The sequence below is a fragment of the Schistocerca serialis genome, chromosome 3 (genome assembly GCF_023864345.2).
Source record: "Schistocerca serialis cubense isolate TAMUIC-IGC-003099 chromosome 3, iqSchSeri2.2, whole genome shotgun sequence".
Taxonomy (NCBI): domain Eukaryota; kingdom Metazoa; phylum Arthropoda; class Insecta; order Orthoptera; family Acrididae; genus Schistocerca; species Schistocerca serialis.
In genome coordinates, this window is record NC_064640.1 from 311,698,371 (window position 1) to 311,722,774 (window position 24,404).

The 24,404-nt window shown below is 43.4% G+C and overlaps 1 protein-coding gene across 1 annotated transcript in view; it reads right to left on the minus strand.

Moving 5' to 3' along the window:
- LOC126470115 (MAM and LDL-receptor class A domain-containing protein 1-like) overlaps window positions 1-24,404 on the minus strand; it is a 336,480-nt gene that overhangs the window by 174,174 nt on the left and 137,902 nt on the right. Inside the window, exon 7 of the mRNA XM_050097720.1 lies at window positions 9,616-9,792. Coding sequence (XP_049953677.1) covers window positions 9,616-9,792 — 177 coding nt within the window. The remainder of the gene's footprint in view (window positions 1-9,615; window positions 9,793-24,404) is intronic.

The following is a 24,404-nucleotide window of genomic DNA, read 5'->3' on the forward strand; positions in this document are numbered from 1 at the left end:
GGTGAGATGACCTCGAGATGCCTATTTTCCTGACGGCCGCAAAGGCCTTTATATGGCAGAAACAAAACGTTTTTGTTTCTGATACGTAAAGGCTAGTGTCGTTTGTAACAAGTTCATGCTCTGACATGTTCTTTGTTACCCGTACAACTCTTCAGGTAATGCACTGATGATGACTCTGTTACAGTAGGAATCCAGATCTACAATAAGTTGCGATATTTTGCGACTGACTGCTGTCCTTTAAATATGAATCTTTCCTTTGTCAGAGTCTCTTTTGTCAGTTCTTTTTCCCATTTGCTGCTCAGTAGAATGATTCTCCATATGTCCCCGCTCCCTTTATGCAGGGTGATCAGGAACAGTCTGAGAAGCTTGTTAGGGTGTTGCAGGTGAGGCTGTGCTAGGAAATAATAAAATTCGACACGTTTCGCTGTTCCCGAGTTATTTAGCATCGACTTTAGTCAGGTAGTTGTGTGCGCAAATTCAAGCAGCCTGTCAGCGGCGGTGTCGCCAAACGTGTTCTTCGTTTGGTTTCCTCAAACCGAACAAACGTAACTTTTTCTCACCTTCCTTAAACTTATCACTTCCGAAAATGACACAATTTGATTGGTAATGAGCATTTCAACAAGTGGTAACTCAGGGCCCCGCAGATGTCTGTGCATTACTGCATTTATCGCGTGCAAGTGCTTGAATTTGCGCGCGCAACGACCTTATTGTCAAACTTCAATGCTAAATAACTAGGAAACAACGCAACTTATCGAATTTTTTCCTTAAAAATTATTTGTTAGCACAACCTCTTATGCAACACCCTTACATGCTTCTCAGATGTTCCTGGCCACCCTGTATACTTTCCTTGTGGTGGTCATAATGCTTTGACTCATTAGTATATTTAAACTACCTTCGTTTTGCCGATAACATTGTACTCTTTGCTTCTAGTGCAGATAAACTCCTTTAAGAGGAGCGTAATAGATCAAGTTTGAATGTTGATGTGAATAGTAATTGCAATAATACTAAAATAGTGTATAATGCACACATGGAAAAGAAAGTAGTCGAATTACCCACTGAAAAAATGGAAATAGTTGAAAAGGACATTTCGAAAGGCCCAAAACTGACCCAGATATTGTTTCTGATTTAAAAAATATATAAAACAGTAAGAAATAATGTTTTACAAGCATGTAATATTTAAACTTCCTAGCAGACTAAAGGTGTCAGTCGGACCGAGATTCGAACTCGGGATCTTTATCTTTTACCAGCAAGTGCTCTACCGACTGAGTGACTGAGCTACCCGAGCACAACTCACAGAACCCCCCCCCCCCCCCCTCACAGCTTTATTTCCGGCAGTATGTCGACTCCTACCTTCCAATCTTCACAGAAGCTCTCTTGCGAACCTGTGAGAGGCAAAGGTTCAGATTTCATGTCTCGGACCGGCACACAGTTTTAATCGGCCAGGAAGTTTTATATCAGCGCACACTCCGCTGCAGAGTGAAAATTTCATTATGTAATATTTAATTTATACTGTTTTGCACCTTTTACATCTTACTTTTACAAAATACAATTAAAAGTTATTACAGAAACCTTATATTCAGAGCTTATATTCACCGCCAACACAGGTCCATACTGAGCAAAAAGTATCAGCGTTTTTGATGAGGAAATTCACGGGAGAAGCTCTAATTCAAATTTTCCAGAAGACACGCTGTTTCGTCTTTAGCACTCGATTGTTTGAAATTTTTCTAGAAACTTAGACGCTTTTTGACGAGCTGCTTTCTTCTTCTAGAAGGCACTTCTGCTGATCTACGTCACCGTTGATGGCTACTTTCGTGTTCGCTGTCCAACTTCCCTGGCTTTTGTAACTTTTTTAGCTTCTGCCAGTTCGAATTTATAAGGAGTAAACGTGATGGCCGTGGAAGTCTTTTTGACCTCAATTCGAGGTCGTCTTTTTGATTTTTGGAATGGTGATGACGTGAAACGCGCTTATCTTAGATAAGTTGAACACTGAAGATCCTCAAGTGTAGCTGATGACAGAGGAGCACCCAGACCAGCCAAAGATGTTGATGACTAATTTGAATGAGACTCTGCAATAACTTGTGGTTCCTTCACATCACAGCTTTCGGTGTTGCCTAGAAAGCTACGATTTCTTACTGTTTGTTTCTTTAACGCATCTTGATAGAAAGAGGAATGTAGGTCATTACTTGCTTCTTAAATTTGTTCTGTATTTGAGAACATATTCTTGTACAGGGTGTCTCTGTTTGTTACTTTAAATTCATTGGTTGCTATTTGTGGTGTTTGGCATCTAATACTGGGTCTGCTAAAAAGATCCATTGTATAGAAAGTACTGACAGCACGTTCATTCTGCCTTAACCACTGCCGAAGTTCCTCGCTTTAATAAACTTTGAGACAAAAGTTATGTAGGATATCGGTTGTGCAATATCTGTAATTATTAATTTCTTTATCTTCAAGATGAGTAGACTTACTTTTCTCATTTTTTCTAAATTTGTAATCCAGTAATAATCTGTGAATGTCATTTTCAATCAATTGCCCATTGGTATTATACAGGATGATTCAAAAGTCGTGATCCACAGGACAAATAGGGTGACCAAAACTCCATCGACAAGCTTTCAGGGGTGGTGATATAGACCAACACAAGAAAAAAATGTGTAGTAAACATGGGCTCTAAAGCACATACTTTAAGAGCTATGAACACTTCTGTACACTGTGAAACAATTCTCTTCTAGTGCAAGCACTTTGGTTTCCATGTTTTGAGAGGTGGTAGCACGGACGAAAGAAGTGCAATAAACAAAGGCTGTAAAGTACATACTTTAATAGTTATAAGAACTTTTCCTCTTCACTACTGTGAAACACATCTCTTCTACTAAACAAGTGCTCATAGCTCGTAAGGAATGCATTTCAGAACCCATGTTTGTTGGTCATTCTTTTCTTGTTTAATACCTGCAGAAAAACAGAATGCAGTCAAGAAGACACCAGAGAAGAGCCTAATGACGTATTAAAAGTATGGTTGAAAGAATAGGAAAAAAGATGTTCTGTAAATTATGTAATAATACAACTGTTTCGGAATAGGCATTGGGAAAAAAGAAAGTTCTGTAAACAATGCAATATCACAATTGTTTCGGAACACGACATGGAGGCTTTTTGCATTGAGTTACATGTATAGTGTGTTTCCGTGGTAATGACATAAACGCCCAGTAATGATGAAGAGGCTTAAATATATCATTTTTATATGGAGAACAGTGGGCAGAATGTGAGTCTAATGCTGAAAGTGAAAATGAGGGCCCGCATCTCGTGGTCGTGCGGTAGCGTTCTCGCTTCCCACGCCCGGGTTCCCGGGTTCGATATCCGGCGGGGTCAGGGATTTTCTCTGCCTCGTGATGGCTGGAGCCATTTGAACCATTTTTTTGAAAATGAGGAAACTCAAATTCAAATTTCTTTTAATTATATTATTAAAAATCTAAACAGACATACTATTCTAATATTTTTATTTATCTTCCAGCTTTCACAAGGTGTTACGTTATATTGCAAAAATATGGGGAACTGGTTCCTCAGAAACAGTGTAGACTTGATCAGATAGGTATCTGTTAGCCATTCACTGATTATTCCCGTCCAGATGTTCATTGCAAGGAAAAAGAATATTAAAATTTAACGTGCCGTCGACAACAGGGTCATTAGAGACAGAGCACAAGCTCGGTCTGTGGGAGGACAGGGAAGAAAATCGGCTCTGCCCTTTCATTGCAACCATCTCTGGATTCACCATAAGCGATTTTCGGTAATCTCCGAGAACCTAAATGTAGGTGACTAGACGGTGATTTGAAAAGCCGTCCCCTTCAGTCCATTGTTTTACCACAACGCCACCTCACCCGGTATGTTCACTACAGATCGGTGTTCATGATTCTTCTCCACTGTAGCCTGGGGATTGTCATCGGTCAACGCGTGACTACTGAGCCTAGTAAACATTTCGTTTCTGGTGAGACATATTGTCATCGGAAAAAAGTGCATACACAGGAAAATGGAGGTCGAGCGGTTCAGTACTTAGAGGCTCAACACGATCCTAGGTTCCAAGGCGGCATCAGAGATCACTGTTTCTACACCTACATTTGCGCTGATACTCCGCAACCAACAACTAACTAGTGGAGTGTGGCGGCAGGCACCTTGTGAACCACTGTCACTTCCCCCCTCTCTTGTACTAGCTGAGAATAGTGCGCAAAAAGAATGATTGTTGGCCATACTTTGTATGACCTCGATTCTTTCTACAGGTTCAATCACATTAATGTGACCACCGTCTGTGTTCGACGTCAACGTGCGATAAGCACTTACAGACGGTCGATGGTAGCACTAGCGGTGGAGGGTACATGAAGCGTGTCGGGGGAATGCGGAAAACAGTGTAGTCGTTGTCGTAATGCGGAAACGGAGTGATTTATCTAACATCCTAAAGAACAAGATGGTTCAAATGGCTCTGAGCACTATGGGACTCAACTGCTGAGGTCATTAGTCCCCTAGGACTTAGAACTAGGTAAACCTAACTAACCTAAGGACATCACAAACATCCATGCCCGAGGCAGGATTCGAACCTGCGACCGTAGCGGTCTTGCGGTTCCAGACTGCAGCGCCTTTAACCGCACGGCCACTTCGGCCGGCTAAAGAACAAGATCATGGGCTTTCGGGGCAAGGTTGGAAGCATTTTCGGACGGCTAAGTTCGTAAACTGTTCGCATGCCGCCGTGGTAAATATACCATGCATGGCAAAATAGCGCTATCCAAAACAGGCGCCGAGGCAAAAGTGGTACACCACGGCCCGTAGCTGATAAGGGTGAATGACGGCTGCAGAGATGTGTACGGGCGAATAGAAGTGCAGCTATTGAGCAATTGACCGCCAGATGAACCAAGAGGCTACCAACACTGCATCCTCAATGACCGATCAGCTACGTTGCTGTGTCCGGAGGCCTCTGCTGCAGGCGTCTGGTTCATTCAGCCTTGCTAACTTGTTCAACAGCGACGAAGGGTGGAATTTGGAACGCCACTACCGCAGCTGGACGTCCACTGAGTCCTTTTCAGATGAATCACGTTTTATGTTCCAACGCACATATGCCCGTTTGTACATATGATCGTACAGTAACTGTCGCAAGGGTTCAGGCCGGAGGAGGCAGCGTTATGTTATGGAGAATGTTTTCGTATCATTCCCTGGCGTATGTCGTCATTCTGAAAGGCACAATGGATCAACAAAAGCATAGTTTTATACGTGGGGACCATATCCACCTCTACAGGCAGTTTGTTTTTCCTCGGCAGGATGGCATCTGCTAGCAGGACACTGCAATGTGTCACATACCTCGCTGTGTACATGTGTGGTCCGAAGAGCTCCAGGATGAGTTTATCGTACTCCCTGGATTGAAACACTGTTCAAAAAGGTTCAAATGGCTCTGAGCACTATGAGACTTAACTTCTGAGGTCATCAGTCCCATAGAACTTAGAACTACTTAAACCTAACTAACCTAAGGACATCACACGCATCCATGCCCGAGGCAGGATTCGAACCTGCGACCGTAGCGATCGCGCGTTTCCAGACTGAAGCACCTAGAACCGCTCGGCCACTCCGGCCGGCCATGAATCCTCAGCCGAGAAACCTAGCACATCTGGCCACACCACTAGAGTCAGCGTGGCTCCATATCCCTGTCGGTACTTCCCGGAATCTCAGTGACTCTCATCCTGCGCATTCCTGCTGCAAAAGGTTGTTAGTCAGGCTTTTGACAGGTGGTAACATTAATATGAGTGGACCATGTAATTTTACGTCAGTGTCTATTTTTGGAAGATGCACGTAAGAGGTAGCAATTTATTTGCTGAGTCTTCTAGGAATGTATCCTCTCGGAATTTTGACAGTAAACCACATCGTGAGGCACAACGCCTTCCGTGCAGCGTATGCCTCGGGTGCTAGATGAGCACCTCTGTTGCACTTTCGCGCTTACTAAACGAAACTGTGACGAAACGCGCTTTTCTTCTTTATATCTTCTATGTCGCCACTATCAAACCTATTTGGTAAGAATCCGAGACGGATGAGCAATACTAAGTTATCAGTCGAACGAGAGTTTTGTGAGCTACTTCCTTCGCGGGTGGATACTTTATGAGGATTCTTCCAATGACTCCAAGCGTTGGCTCTGCCCTACCTACTGTTAGTTTTATGTAACCGTTCCACTTTAAGTCGCTCTTTACGAATATTCTGAGATATTTAGTGAATGTGACTGCCCCCCAGTCGTTTTTAGCAGCCGAAGAACCAGTGGTCTGTTAAGTAGATAGAAATCTGATCTCTTGTTCGTATCAGGCGTTATCTGAGTGCTTGCAGGTAGGAACGACATTCAGTTTCGGTGGCGCAGGAACAGTGAGAAATTACCTGTCTCGCGAGTCAAAGCGACGTTGAAGACCCTTATAACAACACATTTACGCCTAGTTAAGCTCCATAAGCGATTATGAGATACGTAATTTACACAAGAACCTCTACAAATATGTTCACCTAATCGTATGTCTTCATAAATTCTCGAAAAACTAACGGAATTAGTTGAAAATAAGATCCGCATTATTCGAAATTTCTTAGAATTGTAAAGATATGAAGCACTCATAGTGACACTATGGCTAAGCCATGCAATTTTCAATGAACGGAGATCGACTCTTACAAAAGAATGGTCCGTTCCGACATGTCGAAACTTGCCCTGAAATTATACAGGAAGAATACACCGAAAAAAAAAAACACAATGTCAAAATTTTAACTGCTAAGACACGCTACAGGTATTTAAAAAATGTTGAAAACTGTCATACTCGTAACTCAACAGGCGGCTGGAGAAATGTGCACCCTTACCGCAGTTGATGCAGACAGCGCACGCGCAACACGGCAGTCGCCTAGCATTGATCGGTAAACAGATAACACGGCGCAACGCGATCGTAATTTTTCAAGTGAATTTCAGGTGATAGTTTCTCTGACGCAATTGTTCATGCAATAGACACTTCACATTTTTGTGACGGCTAGGGAATAAAATAAAGTATTAAAAACCTATCATAAAAACCATGCTGTAGGAATCGTTGTAAAGTATCGTAAGTCAACAAATTCAAGTCCCGATTGACGGAAGTCGTCTGTAATGTAACATCACACACTGCCTTGATTTTCTTTCCTCTGCTAGTCACTTGTGTAACAATTACATTTGCAACAGTTTAGCTGTCTATATGACCTGCAATCTTTCAAAAAATCAATGATTTGAAACACTTTTGTACGGTTTAAATGCTATAATTTCGTGTGTATACGCGTGTATATACGAGTCTCTTGTCACGATTGCGTCTGCTTATTCGCCGATTCCGCGCTAGTCAAGAAAGACTACAAACTGCTGTTATAAGTGGTTCTTCGTGCGGAAAAATGAGTAACTTAAACATTTCTTAAAAAATACTTGCAGTGCACCTTAGCGAGTAAAATTTTGATAGTGCATTTATTTTGCTGTATTCTTGCTGTGTGAAAAATTTCAGGGTATGTTTCGACTGTCAGGCTGGACCATTCACTTGTTAGATCCCCCGTTCTGTGTAAGTTTCTCGTTGATTCCGTTAGTCATTCGAGGTGAATACCAGGATGGTTTCTTAAAGAACGCAATTCATTCTCCTTGCCTTCTCCTTACCTACACAGCCGAAAGCCAATCTTGGGATGATTGCTCTGCAAAGGACACGACCAATTTCCTTCCCAGTCCGTGTTTGTGCTCTGTTTTGAATGATATCCTCGTCGACGCGGCGTTAAACCGTGAACTTCCTTCCTTGCTTTTCCATGGTATATCTAAATCACTTCCGACGAATGCCGCGATAGTTTTTGAACCAAATTACTGTGATTTCTTCCTTAAATTCAACTTAACCGATTTTTGCACTACCTTAACGCTAATGGGACATTAAATTCTAAGTTGTTGTCATCTCTACAAAATTTTGAGCTTTCATACTTAAATTGATGCTAGTATATGGAAAAGTGATCAGTCCTTATGGCAATTTTCTTTATACAGTAATTAATGTTGGGTATTTATGCAGCTTCTTACTTTAACCATCAGTATACAGAAGATAATTAATTGAAAGAAATGTAGTGAATATTATAAAGCGAAAAATGTGATTCAGGAGAGAACAGCAATTCCGGAGCCAAAACTGAACATGGAAAACAGTGACTTTGAAAGTATATTCTCTAAATCTGCAAGACATGGCAAATATGTGATTCGTTTGTGGGCACAATAGATGAAGATGTAGCAGCAAAAAACTTACTAAGGTAACTGGATCGCCTGGTCGTGCATTATAGTAGGCGATAGAACGAACAGGCCATAGAGGAAAACGACAGAAGGTACGAACCAGATTATGAAATATGTGTATTGCAAGTACGCTGAATGTTACGAAGTGACATGTAGGCATCTTAGCAATAGCCAGCGAACCGGGACTATGAAGAAACGTGGGTAGAAAGTAGACCCATCCATCATATTAAGTCACTGAAAACATGATTCTCTTACTTGATGTCTTTCATATTCAGCGGTGGTGCGATTTAAATCTATACAATTAGTGGAAACCTACAGTTTCGTTGAAACTCACGGACAGATTAAAACTGTATGCTGGACAGAGACTCAAACTTGGGACCTTTGCCTTTCGTTGGCTGCCGACACTGAGGCACGACTCACGATCCCTACTCACACACCCGCTCTTACAGGAGTGCTAGTCCTTCAAGCTTCGCAGGAGAACTTATGGGAAGTTTGGAAGGTCGGAGATGAGGTACTGGCGGAAGTAGAGCTGTGAAGGTTTCAAATGGTTCAAATGGCTCTGAGCACTATGGGACTTAACATATCAGGTCATCAGTCCCCTAGAACTTAGAACTACTTAAACCTACCTAACCTAAGGACAGCACACACATCCATGCCCGAGGCAGGATTCGAACCTGCGACCGGAGCGGTCGCGCGGTGCCAGACTGAAGCGCCTAGCGCAGGTTCGAATCCTGCCTCGGGCATGGATGTCTGTGATGTCCTTAGGTTAGTTAAGTTTAAGTAGTTCTAAGTTCTAGGGGACTCATGACCTCAGAAGTTAAGTCCTATAGTGCTCAGAGACATTTGAACCATTTGAAGCACCTAGAACCGCTCGGCCACACCGGCCGGCGTGTGAGGGTTTGTTGTGAGTCGTGCTTGGGTAGCTCAGACGGTAGAGCACTTGCATACGAAAGGCAAACGTTACAAGTTCGAGTCTTAGTTCTAATCTGCCAGGAAGTTTCATACCAGCGCACACTCCACTGCGGAGTGAAAATTTAATTCTTCTGTTTCGTTGCCAACAGCAGGATATGTACACACTCTCCATGTCCTTCAACAGTGAGAAGCTTCGGTTGTCCGTTAACTTTTGGGGTTCGAGATCTGGGATTCCTATTAACCAAGCATGTATATAGTTCTCAGTCCTCTATGTCTGAAGATTTTTGAAAAGATATTTCACGAACTAACCATTCTCCGCCAGATAGAAATACTATAAGGAAAAAATGTGGAGGCACAAGGAAAAACATTAAGTAGAACCTTCAGGTCAGAAGTTCCTAAACATGAAATGAGAACTTAGCAAGCGCTTGAAAGTAGTGGATTACTATAGTTACCAGCGTCCAGTCAAAGTCATCTTCTTCATCGTTTGTCCAGCCACAGAACCCTGCTTCGAATGAGCAGTGCCCTCTGCATTCCGTGCCTGGCTTCAGAGCGACGTTGTCGAGAGCGACGTAGCCCCGGAAATGGCGGTACGTGTCTGTCGGCTCCCTTGCTAGCGCCTCGAATACAACCTGCAAAATTACACGTTTGTTTAGTAACATAACTTTGAACGAATTTCTTGTGAGATACGCCTGAGATACATTTAGCTCGAGCTCATTTTGAAATGGTTCATTAGTCAATCTGTAAGAAACATGTTAAAACAGCAAGCTACATTATTACATCTGGATATTAAGTAGTCACGTCTAAATACAAGTTAACTGTCGTGTTTCGAAGTGAAATGGAAAATCTAATAACCAGCGCATCATGAATCGTTACTGCTGTCTCTTCTGCTGGACTTTTTGATTAGAAAACAAAAACAAACGTTAACCATTAATAATACATTGAAGTACACTATTTGATCACAAGTATCCGGACAGCTGTTACTGAACATTAATAAGGGGTGAGTCAACCATGACGACTTGAATTCTGCTGGAAACACTTTCAATGAGGTGTTTGAATGTCTTTGGAGGAATGGCAGCCCATTCTTTCTCAAGAACTGAAACCACGGAAGATAATGATGTTGGACGCTGCGGTCTACCGGAACGAGTAAACAAGACGAAAATGTAACACAGGATACACAGAGGTAGTATGCTATAAAAAGCTGTACTGGTAGCACAGTGAAAAATGATAAAACTCCATTGTTAGGCACTTGCAATGCTCCCAGTTCAATCCGTATACCTAAATTAACAATAATTTTTTGTATGTCGTGTAACAATTGTTTCAAAAGGTACGGATAGATAATTGAATATTTGTGCAAGTTTAGGCAGGAGATGAGAACAGTGTATAATAACCAGATCTGGGTATTACAGCCATACATAGAGGTACACCAGTATTCAGACACTTACACATAGGAGGAAAATAGTGACATAGTTTTATACGCTGAGCGTTCACATCCTTCTGAGTGGCACCTGGCGATACTGTCAGTTAACTGTGCTATGGTCTTCTCCTGGCACTCTACTTACCAAGAACAATAGATTAGCAGTGCACGGAGCTATATCTGGATATTGGCACTGTTAACGAACTCGTACAATATTTTATACGTTGGATGCTAACAAGATTTGGAGGCTGCTTGGGAACTGATGGCCAACCGCCCGAAGATTACTTGTAAACGCGTTGATGTGGTACACGTTCCGAGTACATTGCAGGAACATATGGTTTGGATCGTCCTCCTCTCCGCAAACACAAAGAGGGGTGGCGCTTAGGTCGAGCAGATAGTGGTGTGTGTTGAACTTCAGTGATTAAATTTCAGCTATAACCGTCGTGAAGCTCTTCTATGTTTGTGTCTTATTAAACCATGGTACTCTTTCAATCGAGGGATCAATTAGTAAGTAGAGACTGTCTTTGATTTTAGATATCCTCGACCATTCCTCTTCTCAGTCCGATAACAACTGTTTTCTGAGCATGGGTATCATATCTGTGAGAGTAAGGTGATCATATTTAATAGCTCCATGTAAAGATGCTTGCTTTTCTGGGACATCTGCTTGTAAATTTGCAGTTATCCCAGAGTGGCGTTTCATCTATACCATCACGATGTTGTGATAGTTCCGCTGCATCCGAAACACAACGTCGACAATTGCTGCAACTATGGGGTTGGTACAACTATTATGATGATTTATAATCAGTTGTACAGCTGACATATTGTCAGAGATTATGATTATTCTGTCTGCTGTGGTCGTCGATGCGAATAGCAGGGCTTCCAAAACGGCAATCAGCTCGGTTGTCAAAATAGTGGCGTGTGTATCCTGCTTGCAGAGGCTTTGTCATTTGCTCCGGGATACCCAACAGGTACTACCAGCTCCGTCACTAGAGCTGGACACATCTGTGCCAGTATGAACCACCCGCGCATCTTGATAGTGAGACAGGAATTCCATTGCTGTGCTATTGTTGGGTCCTGGTTTTGAAATGTTAAAATAGTCCTGGCATCGATCTGCAGAGTCGACGTTTCGTATGGCCTGTTGTAAAGCGGTGTAAGAGGACTTTTCCACACCTTGTGCGTTAATGCCTGCATCTGCATATATTCAGTCACGATGGGTAAAGTTGCTCATTCAAGAGCTGCGAGGGGTGGCCGCCGGGTCTTGGCGCATTGCCACGGTTCGCGTGGCTCTCCCCCTCGGGGGCTCGAGAGTCCTCCCTCGGGCATGGGTGTGTGTGTTGTCCTTAGAGTAAGTTAGTTCAAGTTAGATTAAGTATGGTGTAAGCCTGGGGACCGATGACCTCAGCAGTTTGGTCCCATAGGAACTTACCACCACCACTTGTTCATCCAATATCGTCCGCTCACACAGTAGTACGTTAATTCCCGGATATTTTCGAAAAGGGGCCCATATTCGTCAAGAAAGGGCTACAGAAGAAATTTCTTGCTAACAAATATTCGTCATAGCTTTAACGGTGGTTCATTCGCTTCAAGCAGTAATACGTTGGTCGGTGTTGACATGAACGGCCCAGTAACCATACGTAAGGCTTTGTACTTCATAGTGTTGTGTCTTTGAGGCGTGGTGCCTGACGCTGCTTCGTAGTACATCTGTCCATAGTCAAAGCGTGTACTTAGTAGGCCGGCCGCGGTGACCGAGCGGTTCCAGGCGCTGCAGTCCGGAACCGCGCGACTGCTACGGTCGCCGGTTCGAATCCTGCCTCGGGCATGGATGTGTGTGATGTCCGTAGGTTAGTTAGGTTTAAGTAGTTCTAAGTTCTAGGTGACTGATGACCTCAGATGTTCAGTCTCATAGTTCTCACAGCCATTTGAACCATTTTTTGTACTTAGTAGAGACCGGTACAAAGTTTCGCTGTCCGCCGATCAGAGTCCAACCATACTCCAGTCGTAGCTCTGATAAGACTGCATACATTTTCACATATAGTAATGATATGTCGGATATTATGAGCCCATCTTAGTTTATCGTCGGTAATCATCCCAAGGTGTTGTGTTGTTTTCGCAATTGGAAAATTATGTTGTTCCATTTGCATTGTTTGGGGACGTGAATCGCTGTGGCGAGTAAAGATAATTAGAGTAGATTTACTATCACATATTTGGAGGCGATGTTCTGTACACCACTCACGCAGACGCATGAGAGCAGTGTCATATTCAGTAGGCGGGACTAAAGAGTACAGTCTTCGAAACAGGTGCATACGTCGTCTGCTATCATAATGTTTGGATGTCACTGCCAAAGATGTCATGAAGGTCTGCGGTACAGAGATTGAATAATAAGGGAGCCAACGGCCTCTGGGAGTCCTTTGATAGTTTCTCTAGGTGCTAGTGTAGTTCCGTATTGCAAAATATTGGCTTCCTATTGCTCAGAAAGCTTAAGATGTTACGGACGTGTGGCTATGGAATCTGAAGTTTCTCCAGTTTTTTCTCTAAGACTGTCAAGATGACGTTGTCGTGTGCTTTCGTCAAGTCTATGAACGTAACTATCATATAAGTAATCAGAGAGAAATTTAGCTGTATATCAGTATCTAAACGTAAAAGTATTGCAGTTGTCCCTTTTTCTTTGCGAAACCCAAGTTGGTTTTCCAATAATATTTTTTTTGTTTTCACGTCACCAATCTAAGCGCTGCTTAATAATCCTTTCAATTACCTTCACCTAACACGGTTGTAAGGTAATAGGCCGACACGGCTCGGGTTTATCACATCTATTTCCAGGTTTGTGGATGGGGACGGCACGACGTGTTTTCAGCTAGTCGATTTGAGTGTTTTGAGTCCATACGCTATTATAAATATTGAGCAGTATCGGTTTACCTTTGTGTGGGGTCTGTCAGAGCACTGGGTTCAAAAATGTTCAAATGTGTGTGAAATATTATGGGACTTAACTGCTAAGGTCATCAGTACCTAAGCTTACACACTACTTAACCTAAATTATCCTAAGGACAAACACACACACCCATGCCCGAAGGAGGACTCGAACCTCCGCCGGGACCAGCCGCACAGGCCATGAGTGCAGCGCCCGAGACCGCTGGGCTAATCCCGCGCGGTTTCACTGGGTAATTAAGACAATCCGCACCAGGTGCAGTACCCTAGCCTTGGGAGAGCGCAACCTGGAGTTTTACAGGCGAAAAGAGCTGTGTAGTTATACTGTTGTTCTCTTCATTTTTCGCCTCGTCATCCTTGTCCGTTACGTCAGGTGGGGCTATTACACACTACAACGATTCTAACAGTTCGTCGGATGGTGGAGTTGAGCGTATACCCTTTGTCAGAGAGTTTTTTAATGCCCCTTATGACATTCCAGACCCTTGTTAATTGTGTTTCTTTGTAGATCGCAGTGCAGAAATTTTTCGACGACTTTCTTTTCTTGCAGTTGCAAATTTTCTTGGCTTACGCTTGTGCCTTTTTGAGAGCAATAAAGTTCGTGTCATTAGAGAGATTTTTGTATTTTATAATGCCTCCCTGCGTTCCTCGAGGACTGTGTCACATTCTGAATCCACCAACAGGGTGATGGCCTGTCAGGAGTCCGCTCAAGTCCTTTTTTGAGGTATCAAGACTTCCGCTGCTTCATTGCTAGGCGATAACAGGACACCATAGTCTCTTTCTGGATCGCCAGTTTCAATGATCTATTTCAGTTTTTCTTCCAGTAGTGTTTCGTATAGGTTCCAATCGGCTTTGTTTGTGTTCCATTTTCGGCTGATTACGAGTTTGACAGTCCCCCTATTTTGATCATTTATTATAATTTGAATTGGCAAGCGATCCGAACTTAAAGTACCCGCTATCACTTCGCATGTTGTTCCGGTAGACAGTGCAGGGGATGCTATGCTCAAGTCTATAGCCGATGGTATTTCATTTGGTCGGACTGTTCGTGTTGGTGAGCTATCATTTAGTTCTAAAAGAGTTTCCGAATCTAATACATCCACTACGAATTTTTCCCACTGCGTTGGTAGTTCTGCAGGAACATAGTATACGGTGGCCGTTAAAGTCACCTAGTAACAGAAGAGGTTTCCCGATGGAGTCAGTTATTGTTGTTAGCTGCTGTTTGGAAAGTTTGATGTTAGGTGCTTTGTATGCTGAGATCAAATTCAGATGAAGCAGGCGGATATCTACAATTCACAATGTGGTGCCAGTTTTGACAACGGAAAAGTAGATATGTTGTTTTACCAACAACGCTGCACTGCCGTAGCTATCATTCCTATCTTCTCTAATGACAGATTAGTCTGAGAGTGCGGTCGGGTCTTTCCGTTTTAAGCAGAAAATATCGAAGGCTGTCTTTATTTGCCCTGAGTGATTTTGCATTCAATTGGATGGTTTTATAGTAATTTTTGGGTAGAACGAGCGGGTTCAACATGTTCTGGATTGACTTCCGGATCGAATCTGTTTGTAGTACTGTACTGAGCCCATTAATAGACTGCTGGTACGCTATATCATTCATCACAGCCATAATTATACTTAAAATGACGTTAAAGAGTTCGTTCCCAACATCACTCTGTTGGTTGAGTCTGCGAAACTGTGGTGGGTAATGCTTGGAATCCACTGGAACAATAGGAAGTCAGAGTTCTGGTAGGTACAGTTGGTCTCGGAGGACAGCTCTTTCGTGGGGTCCTCTATGTTCTACACAATTTACGCATTTCTGGTGGTGTAGTTGGGCATGCTGTGTTAAAGGAAGGGCCGGTGGTATCGGCGGTGAATCCACTGAAGCCACGTCTGCGGCAGTGTCGTCAGGGAATGGGTTGGTTGCTGCAGACCGCAGTGACGGTGCTGGTATTCACATTGAGCCGCTTTGGAGTGGGAAGGAGCTGTTGTATCGGCGGTGAATCCGCTGGAGCACCACCGTTCATGACGTCTGCGGTATTGTCGTTATGGCATGGGTTGGTTGTTGCAGATCGTAGGTGGCGGTGCTGATATTTGCATTGAGCGGCTGTTCAGTCGGAAGGGATGGTATATCTGTATCCTGTCTCGAAATGTTTGGGGAAGAAGTAACTGTATTCTCATAAGACCTGTTTTTAAACACAGCTGCTGCTTCTCGGAAGATAATGTTCTGGCGTAACCACAAGGGCCGGAACGAAGATGAAGAACGCAAGAGAAGAGAAGGCGGTGAAACGACGTCGGCCATTGGTGCGCTGATTAGGACCGCACCACGACAGGAGCGGCATCTACAGGAAGAGAATATAAGCGCCGCTCCTGCCAGCATTGGACGCTCAGCATCGGCTCAGTATTCGCTCAGTATATGGACAGGCCTAGCAGAGAACGTTACGATAGCAGTTATTAGAGATCCACAAACTGGTTGACAACCTTGTACGAACATTGTATATAGCAGAGGACACTTATTTGCATGTCGCTCATCGCTTGCGATCACTTGTTGTTAATACAAGTTAAGCATTGTCATTCTTCTTATTTTTAATAAAAACTATTAGTGTGATTTTGATTGAATTGTTGTATAGCATTCCGAGAACGCAGCATCCTTTATGGACCCTATAAGTGACGAGTGCGCGGGACCCCACAGCTAATATTATTGAGAGACATAATTTTGTTAATTTCCTTGTGTTTTAGATACAATGGACAGGTTATATATAGGGCACTGTGACCACCAGTACAATGAATACAGGTTGGTTGATTGGCCCTCTCGCAGGCATCACTTCTGTGTGGGCCTGCGCAGTACGCACGTCTTGGGTTACTTCTGCACTGTTTGCTGCCACGTCCAAATCGCGAACAATTATAACATTGTAAGACGAATGGTACATACACGTCCACTGGACAGTGAACCTCATGAATATAAACAAAATGTGGGAGCCACTGTATTCTAAATTTCACAACACAAACTACTGACGGCTTTGTTACATTGTGACGATTCAGGTTTATGGTTTTACTATGTCACCTGATCGCAATAACTTCGCAGCAACATGCTGATGCCTTGTTCTAAAGTGAAGATCTTCGGACTATAGGCCTCCAAACTTATTCTATCTAGAAAATAATGTTGAACCAAGCTTTGGCAGTTAACCCTAACATAGTCTCAGTTTCCACGTCGTTTTTCCCTGCCGCCGAAATATTGAAAGGAAATGAAATGATGGTATGGCATTGGAGTCTCCATCTGGGGGAAGTTCGGCCGCCGTGTTGCAAGTCTTTTAATTTAACGCCACAATGGGCGACTTGCGTGTCGATGATGATGAAATGATAATGAGGACACCACAACACCCAGTCCCCGAGCAGAGAAAAATTTTCGACCTGACTGGGAGTCGAACTCAGGCTCACTGCATGGTAGTTAGACTCGCTGACCAATTTTTTAAATTTTTATCTCATTCTGTTCGTTTTCGTTCGTTGTATCTGCTCGGGGCGGACGTCGCAAGACACCCGTTTCAGTTCGTCGTTGATCCACTAATTCAGTTTTTTTATTACAGAGGGCAGTTAACCCTCTGACCGAACACACAGAGTTACCGCGCCGGCTCCATTTAACTAAGGAGGGCCGCGCGGGTTAGCCGAGAGATCTAAGGCGCCTTGTCACGGTCCGCGCGGCTTGCCTCGTCGGAGATTCGAGTCCTCCCTCGAGCGTGGGCGTGTGTGTTGTCCTTAGAGTACGTTAGATTAAGTAGTGTGTAAACTTAGGGACGGATGACCTTAGCAGTTTGGTCCCATAATACCTTACCACAAATTTCCAAACTAAGGAGGCAGACTGACGTAATACTAATTATGTACTTGAATAATAACTCACATCCCCATCAAGTAAGTTTGCGTAGCGCCATAGATTGGTGCCTGCCTGTGTTTCCGTCTCTACTTTCACAGAAAAAGATGAAAAGTCCGTCTCAGTAGTTGAGTAAAGTTAACAGTGCAACTTAAATGTTGGTGGCTGATGGTTCCATCTTGAGTGGCGTCTACACGTAACACTTTCTCCATTTTGTCCCGTTGGTCGTCTTGTTCTCCCTTCTCTGAGCAGTCATGTTGACGTTTCAGCGTGGGCTGCAGGTCTCTTGTAGGTGCATCGACAGGTGGAACAGGTTGGTGTGTGTCTGTGTTGTGGGGCGTCATGATTGCATCCCTGATCACTTCACTGATTGATACATGATGTGCACTAAAGTGCGCGTCATATATCTTGGGGGCCGAGTTTAGGTTCGTTCTGCGTATCTGACGTCACAAAACACAGTCAGCCAATGAACAGAGAACGACGTTGCCAGATCTCGACAGCAGTGCAGAGCACGGACGAGGTCTTCAGTTTTAGAAACGTTCAGTCATAAATAAAGTAATAGAACAAAAGCAATGTATTGATAGCAGACTTTCTTTTACAGAAAGTTTGGAAAGAGCATTCTTTATACCAATTGCTTCACATGCTATTAATTAATTAAACCAAACAAGCAATAAGACTCCTAATTCAGGCGATAGCAAGGAAAGGTGTTTGTTTCAATCTCACGAACTGCTTTTTCGCAATAAAGAACAGCGGTAATTGTTTATTTCCTATTGTACTTCGACAAAGCGTGAGTAATTCATAGTCATACCAACAGTGTTTATAAGTAGTTGCGTGAGGTGTTACAGTCCTTATGGAGTTACACTGTTCGATGAGCTGAGGTAGTGGAACGGTTAAGGTGTTGCGCTGCCAAGTGAAAGGTTATGAGTTCAAACCTTGTGTGGTGCTTAATAAAAACAATATTGGAGTGCCTTACTTTACCGTTTGAATGAAATTTCTAGTGCTTTGCCTCTTCATTAACTTTTTCGCTGCTGCAGACACGTGCTCCTCGCATTCCGCGCTGTGTGCGATTTTGTCATCACTGCATTTCTCGCCTGTGCAGACACATGGTGTTCCCACTGCTTTGACACACTTATCATTCGATTTCACAAAAACTATTTGGCCAAAAAATTTGATTTTTACACGTCTTCTTGCCTGATACCTTCCCCCCATAAATGACTTAATTTTGTTTTGATGTGCAGCATTAAATGTAGTAAACCACTGCACGAAATTTTGAAGAGTTTGCAGAGGTAAAAGTCCATAGCGTATACTTTCCGTATGGTCGATTTTAGTTGCCACAATGTTGAGAATGAAATGTGGACAAGATGCCTAAAGCCCGCATCTCGTGGTCGTGCGGTAGCGTTCTCGCTTCCCACGCCCGGGTTCCCGGGTTCGATTCCCGGCGGGGTCAGGGATTTTCTCTGCCTCGTGATGGCTGGGTGTTGTGTGCTGTCCTTAGGTTAGTTAGGTTTAAGTAGATCTAAGTTCTAGGGGACTGATGACCATAGCTGTTAAGTCCCATAGTGCTCAGAGCCATTTGAACCAAGATGCCTAAATTTCATATAATATTTACTGTATAACAATATCTCATTTAATTTAAGTACCACATAGATGTCGTATGTAATATTGAGAAATATTCCGTCTTTCGCGACTGTAATAAAAGTTTTATATACACACGGCGCGTTTGGCTTTATTTTAAAGCACTTCCATCGGTGAAAGGTATGGCACATACACAATGGTATTCATGTTCTATTTCTTGTTTTTGTTCCACAGTCGCAGTTTTACCAATGGTATTGAAATATATCCCTCTTCTGCAACTGTAATAAGCGACTTATTTAGACCAGACGCGTTTCTCTCTTTTGAAGCATCATAAGAGGACTGTATTTTGTGTCCTCCATTGCCAAGTCACCTTTCGTAGTTTTGTGCTGCGGTAGCACAATATTCAACGTTTGTGTTGGCTCATTAGTGTTTTAGCAAATAAATGCTGTTTGTGTGTGCCACACACAAAATTATATTTGACATAGCTCTGAGCACTTTACTGACAGACGGTATATTCAAGTCCTAATGTTTTCGTAAGTCCACAGTTTTGTTTAATGTATTCTGTCTACTTCCTTTTGACTGATTGAAGTGCTTTAAAATAAAGCCAAACGTGCCCAATGTAAGTAAAACTTTTGTTACAGTCGCGAAAGGTGGACTATTTCTCAATATTACATACGACACTTATGTGATACTTAAAATTAAATGAAATATATAGGTATCTTGTCCACATTTCATTCTCAACATTGTGGCAACTAAAATCGACCATACGGAAAGTATGCTCTATGGACTTTTACCTCTGCAAACTCTTCAAAATTTCGCGCAAAGGTTTACTATATTTAATGCTGCATAATAACTGCGTTGAACATCGAAACAAAATTAAGTCATTTATGGGGGGAAGGTATCAGTCAAGAAGATAGGTAAAAATCTAATTTTTGAGCCAAATAGTTTTTGTGGAATCGAATCATAAAGTGTGTCAAAGCAGTCGGAACACAATGTGTCTGCACAGGCGAGCAATGCAGTGACAAAATCGCCCACAGCGCGGAATGCAGGGAGCACGTCTTTGTAGCAGCGAAAGGGTTAATGCGGCCGTGGTGGCTTTACTTCATGAACTGCGCGCTGCCCCCTACACGTAAGCTTGCGAACTATGCTATACTATGGCGCTGCTTCTATTGGCGCGTGCGTCGTGTGCAACTGGCAACGGAGCAATCTCCAGCGTCTGGGCGGGCATGCGCGAGCCGCCAAGATAAAAGAATTGAACTATAGTATCCACTGCGACACTATGCGGCTGATTTGGTGCGTTTGTGTAGCAGGGGACTGCAATCGCTACCGCCCATTGTGGTGATCGCAGCGTAGCCCAAGTTTTAACGATGTGACAGAGCCTGCAGAAGCATAAAAAATACCGGTGCGAATTATCGCTATTTATACTAAACGAGCATTACCCGAGTAGGGAGTGTTTATACCGTATTAGCGCGCTGATGTTATCCCTTCCGCTTCGCGGAACGAACTGCGGTATTTCACTGTTGACATAACACATGATGACAGCTAACGTTCTCAGATCGTTTCATCGGATTTCCACAGGTTGTATCGGGATTCATGACTCCAAATCACTCGTTTCCAGTTGCCCACTGTCCAAAGAAATCGCTCTTTACACCACCGCAAGTGTCGTCTCGCAATGACTAAGGAAGTATGGCAGATGAGGAGGTGCTCTGCCATGGCACCCCATTGTTTTTATCTCCTTATGCACAGTCATTGTGCTAGCTGGACTACTGGTAGCACTTTGGAACTCACCTGTAATTCCTTCCGCCGATTTCGTGAGAGTTATTACAACAACCCTCCGTAATGCTAGACGGCCCCTGTCCATCAGCAGATGGTGGCTGATCAGTCTTTGCTTACTGTTGTTGTTCCTTCGCTTTATCACTTCACAGTCACAACCCCACAGGCACATCACCAACAGTCGGCTTGGGTAGCCTTAGAAGGGTTGAAATGTTCCTGATGAACTTACTATTCAGATGACATCCAGTTACTAGTCCACGTTCGAAGTGACTAAGCTCTCCTGACCAGAACATTCTTCCGTTACTGTTATTCTGCTGATGGCAGAATACTCCCTTCCTCCTTTTGTACTGGTAGGTCCGCCTCCCCTGACATCTAGTGGTCAATTCCGCATAACATAGGAGTGTCTCGATACTTCTGATCACATAGTGTACGTATAGCTTCTACCAGTTTTATTACGGTTCACTGGTCAGTATGTAATAAACATGTTAGAACAGCATGTTACATATTTACTTCTGGTTATCAAGTAGTCAGGTCTAAATATAAATAAAGTGGAGCGCGTCATATTTAAATGAAAAATGAATACTCAGCGCGTCATGAAGAGTTATTACTCTCTTTTCTGTCGAAGTTTTTCTGAGGCAAACAGAGAACAACCTTAACCATTTAACGGTGCACTGAAGTGCTTCAGGAATTAGATACATATTACTACTGCAGATCCCATATACCAGATGCTTAATGTACAACCCTTCAGGAATTAGATACTTAGCACTATTACACATTCCATGTACCCGATGTTTAATGTACAACGCAAGTATTGTCTCCGGCGTTGCGCGGGATCTGATACCTCCCTAGGCAAGCTGTGATCGCCTCATGTCATGCTGGCCCTTTGCTCGGATTCAATGGCAAGTGGCGTCTCGGTTTTAACCGAGAACAAGATAGACAAGTTGGTAGAAAACATGTAAAGAAGTCCTTCAGATTAATATATAAGTAGCATCTGGTTACAGACCTGTCCACAGAGAGATACTGAAACCTACCAACGCAACGGAAATGCAAAAATCGAGCAATTCAGTACTGTTGGTCGTCATCAGTACTGTGTTCGCCAGCTGCAGTCCGGACATTACGGAGATGTGTATTTGGAAATGCTCTTTTTTCTGATGCAACATGACTGCATTTATCGATGCATTTGAACCTGCAACACAATAGACTTTGGAGTTCTGACGATATTAAGAGCTACCGCATGGGGTCAAAACAGATGTGTGATGTGCCATTAGTGCAACTTGAATTATTAGATCGATATTTTTCCACCAGATCATAACTTTTGGTCGATATGGTGTCAATATACGGCAGATTTTTTCTGGGAGCTAGAAATTAATGACAAGACTTACGGTTACTTCGTGCAAGAACATACATCCCTAGTGTGTCTCTGACAGTATTACGATGTATTTTTTTATGATAGGATAATTCGTCCCGTAGGATGGGGCAGAACAGCACTGCTTTGACGTAAAATTGTGTGTCCAGATACTGTCACACCTCACCAGTAGTGGTTATTGACTGAATTTGTTGTAAATTAACTATATTTTCGAGTTTGTCATGTAAGTCTTTTAATGAGCATTGCACTGACAAAAAGAAAAATTCGAGACAGAATGTTCCATAGATTCATGAACTCAGGAAAATTTGTCAGGGGTTTTTCTCTGGTTCAATTACGAATCAAATTCGTGAGCGTTGTAACTTCAGTTCTGCAAGGTAACTTTTAATCCTTGAACCCCCAAGGGGATCACATCCCTTCTGTGAGTACGTGCTTGGCCACCAAGGGGCCCCAGCCCTTGCAGTGCTACTTCGCTTTCTGTGTTGCAAGGCTGTCCTTCTACTATTCTTTTTTCCTCTCTGCGTGTCCATTGGACGGTCTTCTTGGTGGCGATTGTGCTTGGGTCTAGTTTGTAATCTTGAACACTGGCTTTCATCCCTTCTGGTATTCTACAACTTCTCGTTCTTAACAAAATGGTCCCCTTGCTGGATGTGACTTACTACTCCTTTTCCAAATTTTGCCGGGATGCATATCATGCAGGTACTATGCTCAAAACCACATCGTCAAGTACCTGCATAGTGGCCGCCCCTGACCATGCAGGAATCACACTGTTCATGCCTGAAATGGAAACTCCCCAAGCAAGCCGAGGAGTATGTGTCCATCATGGCTGAGGTACGGGTACTCCAGGCAACAGTTTACTGGCCAGGTAACTATTGCTGTGACTGGGTGTCGCCTGCAGGGAAAGCCTCCATTCTTAGTGGGAGGTACCATGGCAGAAGATTCGCATATGAAGTGAATTAAACTTCCTTCCGCTGGCGGAGGCAGGGCCCCAGCAATTTCTTCAGATAGAAAAGATTATTACAATGCAAAGCGATACGATTCCGTGACGTTTCTTTCCCTGACTAGGCTGTGGGAAGAGGGAGAAGCCAGATATTTGGGAACGAATACTGCACCCAGTACTTGGAATGTACCCTGATTGACTGGCATACTTTTACTGCAAAGAAACGATTATTATTTGAAGAAAGCATTGAAGAAAAATTAAGGGAGGTTAATTTTGTGAAATGGTTCGTTGTTAAGTAAGCCTTCCTGAGCTGCCCAATCGATATCTCTTCAGGCATGTGTATGTGTAAGTGATATACCTATGACCATTCTACCATAAAAACTTTGAACAAGCTCTAAGGAATCATTTTCCACAGAGATGTTACGCTCCAAACAGATTAGGAGCCATAGACTAACCTCCACCAGCGAGGCATACATTTTCTCAACCGTGTACAAAAAGGGCCCAATGATTATTGTGTGGATACAGGTGCCTTTGAGAGGAATGTCCTCCTGGAGAAGATTAAGGTCATGGGATACAGGTGTGATGAGAACTATATGTCACACCGTCTACAAGGTGATTCAGATGTTCGTGCTTTGGGCATGTGTCATCCCACTGCACGGCAGAACCAAAATGCAGCAACTGTGGACGATCAGGGCACGTAAGTAATACTTGTGAACGTCGCCTTTATGTGACAACTTTACTCAGTATCCCCTCCACATTTGCCAGTATGCCCAGTTTTCGAGAAAGAATAGAAGTTGCAGGAGAACAAACCTATCATATAATGAGGCACAAAGGAAATATGAATGCCTGCATCTTGTGGACATCACGATCAATTACGCTAAAATCACGACTGTCGCGTCACCCTTCCTACCTCTACCATTCCCAAACCAGATCTCCCACCACCCTCCTTCCCCATGTTCTTTTGGAAGCACTTCCAGCATCTGGCCAGAGATTTCTTCTTCTTCTTCTTCTTCTTCTTCTTCTTCTTCAGCGTCCAGCAGTGACAGGGCTTCCTCTCAGGATACCTCTCCCTGACAGGGGACAAGAGGCGAGCTGCCAAACAATGGCTGAAAGACCCATGGCCTGTGTGTCCCAGGGCTGCCCATTCTTCATAGGCCCCCGTGTTTCTTGCAGATAGCCCCTTGAACCAATCTTGCCCACCAAAGGTTAAGAAGGGAAAGAAGAGGAAGAAGAATAATCAGGAGAAGGCTCCCTGGAGGGTCCAGGTCCCCCCAAGTAGTCGGCTTGTGAGCTGATGTTAGTGGATGTGGCTCAATCTCTACTGGTGATAAGCAATGATCCCACAGTGTGATCAGTCCTACTGACCCATACATGACTAACCTGGCCGCCAGTTATGTGATC